Below are 9,181 nucleotides of genomic sequence, written 5' to 3' on the forward strand. Positions count from 1 at the left end.
CATTGTTTTCTTTTTTTCAAGGGAGCATGTTGGTCTAAAACATTTACCACAGCCTTTTCAAAATCTGAATATGCCTGATTTATATCATCTTGATCTATTATTTTAGAAAATTCAATTTTTTCTAAGTCTATAATAAAATTATCTTGATCTAATTTTTTAAAGCTTCTATAAGTTTTATACTCTGTGGTCTTATTTGAAATTTGACCCTTTATCTGTACACTGATCTTATTGTGTACATCACTAATACCAGTATTAAAATTTCTTATATTCATACATAAACTAGATTTATTTGTCAGTACAACATCTATCAGACTTGGATTATTCCCCTTCGTATGACATGTAGGTTCGTGGACCAGATTTGTTAAATCACAAACATCACAAGCATCTTTTAAAGTATTACTTTTCTCATTTACTAGCATATCATAATTGAGATCACCTAACATTAAAATATTATCATATTTTGTTGAAGCTTTGTTTAAGGTCCCTCGGAACTAAACGTTGGGACCATATATTGTTTTTCCCCTGTCGGTCTGTCCATTATTGATCTATAGTCTAGTCCAGCTATAATATAGACTCTGCAGTTTCATATCATTTACATTCAACGTTTTTTTTATCGGATATATTTTTTTTACTATCATTGTTGAAACTCAAATTTGCTCTTTTAGGAGATAGTTTATTTTTTAGCTCACCTGACCTAAAAGGTCAAGTGAGCTTTTCTCATCACTTGGCGTCCGTCGTCGTCCTGCGTCCTGCTTCCTGTGTCCCTCGTCCGTCGTCTGTAAACTTTTACAAAAATCTTCTCCTCTGAAACTACTGGGCCAAATTTAACCAAACTTGGCCACAATCATTATTGGGGTATCTAGTTTAAAAATTGTGTGGCGTGACCCGGCCAACCAACCAACATGGCTGCCATGGCTAAAAATAGAACATAGGGGTAAAATGTAGAATTTGGCTTTTAACTCTGAAACCAAGGCATTGAGAGCAATTCTGACGGGGTTAAATTGTCTATTAGGTCAAGATCTATCTGCCCTGAAATTTTCAGACAAATCGGACAACCCGTTATTGGGTTGCTGCCCCGAAATTAGTATTTTTAAGGAAATTTTGCAGATTTTGGTTATTATCTTGAATACTATCTTAGAAAGATATAAACTGTAACAGCAATTATGTTCAGCTAAGTAAACTCTACAAATAAGTCAACTTGACCAAAAATGTCAGTTGATCCCTTAAGGAGTTATTGCCCTTTATAGTCTATTTTTAACCATTTTTCAAAAAAAATAGTATTCTTTTACAAAAATCTTCTTCTCTGAAACTGCTGGGCCAAATTTAACCAAACTCGGCCACAATCATCATTTGGGTATTTTGTTTGAAAATTGTGTGGCGTGATCCGGCCAACCAAACAAGATGGCCACCATGGCTAAAAATAGAACATGGGGGTAAAATGTAGATTTTGGCTTATAACTCGGAAACCAAAGCATTTAGAGCAATTCTGACAGGAGATTAAATTGTTTCTTAGGTCCAGACCTATCCGCCCTGAAATTTTCAGACAAATCGGATAACTGGTTGTTGGGTTGCTGCCCCTGAAATAGTCATTTTAAGGAAATCTTGCAGATTTTGGTTATTATCTTGAATATTATTTTAGATAGAGATAAACTGTAAACAGCGATAATGTTAACAAAGTAAGATCTACCAATAAATCAGCATGAACAAAATGATCAGTTGCCCCCATCAGGAGTTACTGCCCTTTATAGTCAATTTTAAACAATTTTCATAAATTTTGTAAATTTTTGGAAATTTTCACAAAATACTTTCTACTGTAATTATTTGGTCAAATTCATTATAGGTAATTGTAGCAAAAGAATGATCAGTAAATAAAGATCTAAAACACATCACCATCACCAAAACACAATTTTGTCAAGAATTTATCTGTGTCTATTGTTTAATATGCACATAGACCAAGGTGAGCGACACAGGCTCTTTAGAGCCTCTAGTTTTAATTTCTCGAGTATATGTAACGGTTTATTTCTTCCTCTGGGATATTTTATCCTGAGGATAATTTGTCACGGTAATTTTTTTCCAGGCATGGTATTTCACAGGTAGAATTTATCCAGAGGAGTGAAAATCTATCTGTGTTATGCGGATAGTATGTACCGGTATATATTTGCCGTATCATATTTCACAGAACCTTGTGAAATATACTCCCATTAACTAGTATGTAAGTTACTCGCAATCAATATATACCTGACTTTAATTATAAATGTTTCACAAAGGTAGAACAAATTTGCATAATTTATCAAAGGGAGGTAATTATGAGCAATTTATATTTTTAAAGATATTCAATATAATATATTCCTGAATCTATTTCATAGTGAAATTTTTCTTTGACTCTTATTTTTTTATATATTCATTTATATATATAAGATGACTTACAACATAAGTTTTTAATAAGACAGATATTATTTCACAGGTAAATACTATCCAGCTGTTAAAATTGCCTGTGTTCCAATATATTGTTATGCTATAATTTATCTGATTTCCATATAATCAACAACTACATCTTTATCCCAAAACTATTTATATAGTTAAAAATATTATCATAATCAAATTCTTCCATTACTGTTAACATTAGTAAAGCAACTATATTTTTACCTTTACGTTTTAATTTATATTTGTACTGAGATCTGAAAACTACTCACTTTTACATGCATTCCACTTACCTTATTTAATCATGGTATTATTTCACAATTACCATCTTTGAAATTATTTCTGGTTTTCTGTCTTATGTTTAATGAAAATTTTCTTTAAAAAAAAATGTTATTTACTTGAATTTTTTCAGGAAATGTTTTCAATGATTATTTGTGCAATAATTCCCATCAAAATACTTTTTTTTTTTTACAAAATAGGTCAAATTCAAATATACTTTTAATATTTCATAGTATTTGTAAAGAATAAGTTTTTTCTAATGGCTATTCAATAAGTTAACTACCCAGATAGAATTTCACGGCAAAGGAAAAAATATCCCAGTGCAATATTTTCCTCCGGATAAAAAAATAACAACAATTACTGTGACATTTTTTCCTCCGGATCAAATTTCACCCGGATATAATTTTGCTTTACATATATACTTAGGACTACTAACATACGCGGCCTTTTCGTAGTCCTATAACATATATGACTTCGCATTTAACGTTTTTTTACTGATATTTTCATTTTTTTTTTTTTTTTACATGCGGTGGCACATTGATAGTAAAAAAATTATCAGAACAGTAAAAAGAAATAGTAAATAATGCCCCCGGGTTCATATGTTATAGAACTAAGCCTTTTCGGAAACACCTCCTACAGTTTTAATCTGAGTTTTTAATGCTAGGAAATTTCACATTTGCTGGCTGTTTGTACATATATTGAAGGTGTGCATGTGCATGTGGTCAGAGTTTTGATTTTTATTCAAAATAGATAATTTCTTTTTTGAGAGATAGTTGAACTTTGTCTATTCTGGAGTATTAACTTGTATAAGAGGTCCTACAGTAAACCATAAACACATGTGTTCCCATGATCAGTTTTGTGTATTTTTAGATAAAACTTTGCTTCTGCGGGGGGCTTCATTTGTGTCTCCCAGACACAACAATATCTCAAAGAAAGTCTCACATTGACTTTGTTATTTGTTGCACGATTTTTATCGGCTCTTAACGGAGACATATATATTAACTATGTATATCCCAAGTCAGGAGACTGGCTTTTGTTAGTCTTGTATGATTTTTAATTTTAGTTACTTGTGTATAATTTGGAGTTATGACGTCCATTATCACTGAACTAGTGTACATATTTGTTTAGGGCCGGCTGAAGAGCGCCTCCGGGTGCTGGGGAGTTTCTCGCTACTCACGGTCATAAAACTTTCGAGCACGATTTTTGTACTCAGACTCGAAAATCAACCAATCAAATTACAGGATTTGGTGTTTCGAGCATGATTTTTGTGCTCCAAGCACTGAGCAAAGTTTTATGACTTCACCCCCTGGCATTGCTGGTTGTCCTTCTGCTCTTTGGTCGGATTGTTGTCTCTTTGACACATCCTCCATTTTCATTCTCAATTTTGTCTGCTTTGGACTAGCTTTTAGCAGGAAAATGCTCTTTTATGTTGACGATTTCATGGATTAAACTTCAAACTTAAATAAAGATTTAACAGGAATGTTGACAGAGTTTTTATTTCATTTTTTTCAATGTTTAATTAGATAAGTTTTCTATATATAATAAGTCTTAAATATAATCATGATAGGACAACACTAAATTTAAAAGACTGTTGAAAGTTCCTACAACGTGATCAAAATTGATGAATACGTTATACACAAAAATTAAAGAATAAAAGCAGAAAGATACAAGCTTAGAACAAATATTTACATTGACATTTTCCTGACATGGTCAGGGAAGAACATTTTATTTGTTCTCAGAAAGTCTTTGTATGTTAAATGATCGGTCATGGTGCCACTTCTTCGTTTTATCTCCATATAGGCATATCGTGGATCTTTCATAGCTGTTTCCTTTTTCTTTACCTTTTCAATTCCCAATAAGTCTCGGATTGATTCTGTTATTTTCTAAAATTCAAAATTCAAAATACAAAATTATACAAATTAAAAATTAGCATAAAATGTATGTCTATTCAGCTGTTGGTTGTGACAATATATCATGAGTCAGAAATCTCAAGGTCAGGCAAACCTATTATAATGTTTGGAAGTTTAGGAAAAATACCACCCGAATGAATATCCATGAACCATATACTCATGCATGTGAGGTGTACAATTATTATGAAGAACGAACGGAGTTGAACAGTCACGTACACTGTAACAGTTACTGAAAAAACTAGGTGACAGAAACTTAGTAATTCAATAAGGTCAAGGACAGGCACAAAATGTAACCTATGGAAAGCGACCGAGTACACGATGTTATTGAAATATAAACTTTTTACAGCTAACTTAATATGACCTAAAGAATCTAAGAAACCAACCAATAACTGTTGAAAACATATCCTGTTGTTCAAGAAAAAAACTTCTTGGTATTCCTAAACGGAAGATTATCATGACAGACATGAGAAGTATACTTAACAACAAAATTAATTTTCATTTAACCTGTGTATGATATGACGTTTATTTTTTTTCAAAGTTGATGCTCTTTTTCTAAAAATTTGAATGCGTATTTTTAATTTGATAGATGCATTTTGTGCTTTTTTCTAAATGTTTGTTTGTTTTGAGATTGTAACACAGTGATGCCTTAACATGTCTCAGCGGTTTTATACTTTAACCTTAGTTTAAACCTATTTATTTTCTTTTTACCTTAATTATTCATCCCTTATTTTTTTTTACTATGTATATGCAATTTATCACAGATCAAATTTATTCGTTCATTATGTGTTACTACGTTTTTTGATTGAGATAAGCGTTCAAATTGTTATTTTATAGTGACTTTATGTCTATGTTGTGATGTTATACTATTGTTTCAGAAAAGGGAGAAGGTTTGGTACCATTTAAACGTTTAATCCAGCTGCAATTATTTGCACCTGTCCTAAGTCCAGAATCTGATGTTCAGTGGTTGTCTTCTGTACGTTTATGTGGTTCATAAGTGATTTTCGTTTCTCGTTTTTATATATATTAGACAGTTGTTTTTCCTCAGGTTTAAATGGTTTTACACTATAGTAGTTTTGTGGTTCTTTATAGCTTGCTGTTCGGTGTGAGCCAATGCTCCATGTTGAAGGCCCTACCTTGACCCCTTATGGTTTACTTTTATGAATTTTTACCTGGATGGAGAGTTGTCTCATTGGCACTCATGAATACCACATCTTCCTATATCCACATAACGGGATTTACTTGAGGTCGGGAAATTCCTTTGGGGATAACAATGGGGATAAGAGCAAACGTATGGTACCATAAATTCCGGTGCGTATGATGTAGGCCATCTTATTTGTTGCAGGAAAATGTGTTTTAAAAGGTAAAAGGTTTACATAGAAAAAATGAATTTGATACTTTTTAGAGACTTAAAAGTAAATTATTGTAGGTACACATTGAGTACAAATATTAATCTAGGACGTTTGAATTTATAAACAAAAATAGATTAATCATTCCCTAAGCAGGTTGCAATTTGTTTACTACATTTAGGTCAGAAAACAAAATACCTTGATATGTTCATAGTCGTGGATCCCCATGTTCGGAAGTGCAGAACCATCAATTGCAATAAGTTTTCTTCCATTTACAAAATTTTGACGAAAGCATATCTGAAAAATAGTTGCAAAACTGTTAAAAATAAATCAAAAAGTCTTAATTACAGCGAATTAAGAGGTGGTTTCTTAACGAAAATACAAAAAAAGAAGAAAAAAAAGAAAGAAAGAATAAATCAGTTAATGGTGTCTTCGATATGACAGGAAGCTGGACTGTACATCTCCAGCGCTGGCCTTTAAATCTACAGAGCTAGACTCTACATATTAAGCGTTGGCTTTAAAAATCCAACTCTTTATCTATATGAGACCAACAGGGCTCCGTACATTACACACTAGACTTCTGAAATTTATCTAAGACTCCCCATCGTGCATCACTTTGCCTATATATATATATCAACCTGGAGTTTTCCCTTTCACCACTTACACTGTATTGAGGAAATCCTAATTCTTCTATCCATTGCGCAACTTCTTCAGTATTCCAATATAAACTTGAAGGAACACTGCTTGTTTGAAGGTCGCATTCCACTGCACGACTATTTCTCCTTTGCATATTCACTTTTCTATTCAACGTCGTTTCTAAGTTCTTTTATGACGTCAAAACAAGGAGATATTGTATGAATGTTAACGTATTAGCGTGAAATCTTATTTCAGTAATTGATACAGAGAGACCGACAAAACCACGACTAAGGACAAACCAAAACATCTACAAAACACTTCAAATAAAACTGAAGAAAGACCACATGAATCCTAGATGCGGATGTTATGCTCCTTCTGATGTTTTGGACAATTTTCGGGTCGCAAATTGTCACAGAATAGCTTAAGGACCGTTAGAGTTACGATTCGCAGCTACACGAAGCCATGCGAACAAGGTTGGACTAACATGATTCAGAAGGAAAAGAATGTCATGTGGACGTGCCAAATGAAGAACTGAGTTAAAATGAACTTATACGTTATCTCCGACATAGTGATATAAAAATGTTTATAAAATTGGACCGGACCATTTGTACAGTTCGAATTGTGATATAAATACACAATGACATGTATTTTGCAATTGAAAAGATATTAAGATATTAACAAAAGAACCCAAATCAATCTGAGATGTATTCTTTTACTAGTATTTAAATTTAACTGCTGGAAAGCACCGCAGTCAAATCTATCTAACTTCCTTTTTTAAAATGTTCATAAGCAATTAGCTGTCAGTGAAGATGTCTTTAAAAAAAAACTATGAATATGACCGGTACCAATATTACAAATATAATTTATAAATCTTGATTATCATACAAGCAATCGAGATGCGAATACAAGAAGATTTTGATAAAACAATAACCTATCAACACAAATAACCAAAACAAAAAGAAATAATAATAAACAAAGAACAACATTAAACGGCCAACGTACAATCTTCAATTTATACAGATGGATTTCTGTGCGATGCGTCAAGCTCTACATAATTCAGAGCTTAAACAAGTTGTGAACGAATTAAACCGAAAGAATAAAGATATGCAACAAAATGATGAATTTAAAATTGAGTCTTTCGGGTTGCTGTCTCATTGACATTAAATACCTCATACCTGCCTCTATTCGTAATAATACTCAATTAGAAAAGAGTACTTGCCAATTCAATTTTAAAGACATTGTTGAAATTCTACGTACGCATCACGATTGTCTTATCTACAATCCCAGACGTCCTGTTTCCTCGAATGTGACCAACCGAATTGGACTCATTACCGGGTTTGTACTTAAATGTGCAACACGAATGATCAAGATCATCTTATCCCTACGGAACACATGAGACCACACACGTTAGTTGGCGGGTTGATGATGCACTAAATGGTATGAGAAAAAAGAGAAATTATAGTTTGTTTTTATTTAGAAAAATGTCTCGGACTCCAAAAGTCGGTCTTTATCTTTAACCAAATCTACGAATTTTGGAGAAAGTGTAAAACGTTTTCATTTAGTTAAGAAAACTAGATGTTTTAATTTAATATTATAACGACATTTTTCCAAATAAGGAGAAACAACTAAGATAACCTTGTTTACTTTTACTAATAAACAGGTTTGATTAATTACACCACTTTCAGCCAAATGATTTTTTGTATATGCTAGTATGTTGTTCTATTTATAGATAGTAATAAACTTGTTAACCAGAGAGAAAAAAAACAAATGTGTTGCAAATAGTTGCAGGTTGTTCATCCAATTGACTAGAATACAACATTACGAACAAAGCCAACAAGTAATAAAAAAATCATGCATCTAAGATGAAATTTGGTTTGAATTGTTTCACATTTTGTCATGTCGGGACCTTACATATATTTGTGTACGGTTCGAGCTACGTCATTTTATCTCTCTTTGGTAATGATACCCATCTCATTTTTACAATATAGAAACAAGCTTTAGCTTACATTAGAGTAAGTTCAAGATGACGGCTATGGGACCAGGATACACCTCAATGGTACAATTATTTAGCATCTGAACTGACTTCTCGCCTTGACACAGCGTGTATGAAATGGAGATATATGAATATCTATAAACTTGCATTTGATGGGCATTGCTTATAAATCCCTTAAAAGATAATACATAAAATACGTCTAGTAGAAAAAGGGCCACCTCATTTTACGATTGAATGTTATACTTCTATCAATGATAAGTTCTTGGAATTAGGAAAGTCAAAGATTAAAAGATATGTAAACACATGGAGATGATTTACCAAAAATCAAATGAAAGACTGGCAATCGTTTATTTTGGTATCAAACTTTTTTAATTGGCAAGTATAGAGGCAAAAACATAAACCAAGAACGATGAAAGAAAATTAAAAAAAAAATCTTGTCAAGCGATCTTCTCTTTTTATTCCTGCTACATTGTACTAAATCGTGCAAATACATTTTACCTTTTTAGACGATATACGTACATTGCATATATGTACATTATAAATCAAAGTAAATGGTTTCTAACTGTTTATGTCAAATTCTTGTATTCATTAACTGT

General features: G+C 32.2%; 1 protein-coding gene across 1 annotated transcript; it reads right to left on the minus strand.

The window, feature by feature from the left end:
• Nucleotides 1–4,180: 4,180 nt before the first annotated feature.
• Nucleotides 4,181–6,789, minus strand: LOC134709628 (sterile alpha motif domain-containing protein 15-like). The gene is made up of 3 exons (XM_063569779.1): nt 6,621–6,789; nt 6,155–6,253; nt 4,181–4,583 (listed from the first exon to the last, which is right to left on the minus strand). The coding sequence occupies exons 1-3, from the start codon at nt 6,744–6,746 to the stop codon at nt 4,386–4,388; spliced, it is 423 nt and encodes a 140-aa protein (XP_063425849.1). The 5' UTR covers nt 6,747–6,789; the 3' UTR covers nt 4,181–4,385.
• Nucleotides 6,790–9,181: the final 2,392 nt, after the last annotated feature.

Source organism: Mytilus trossulus, chromosome 3, assembly GCF_036588685.1.
Source record: "Mytilus trossulus isolate FHL-02 chromosome 3, PNRI_Mtr1.1.1.hap1, whole genome shotgun sequence".
Lineage (NCBI taxonomy): Eukaryota > Metazoa > Mollusca > Bivalvia > Mytilida > Mytilidae > Mytilus > Mytilus trossulus.

Bases quoted from the DNA above. Each gene is read 5' to 3' on its own strand.
- LOC134709628 (XM_063569779.1), bottom strand. From the start codon at position 6,746: ATGCAAAGGAGAAATAGTCGTGCAGTGGAATGCGACCTTCAAACAAGC. The intron at 6,254-6,620 runs GTAAGTGGTGAA...ACTATTTTTCAG, and splicing joins TAGGATTTCCTCAATACAGT to ATATGCTTTCGTCAAAATTT. The intron at 4,584-6,154 runs GTATTTTGTTTT...TTTGAATTTTAG, and splicing joins ACGACTATGAACATATCAAG to AAAATAACAGAATCAATCCG.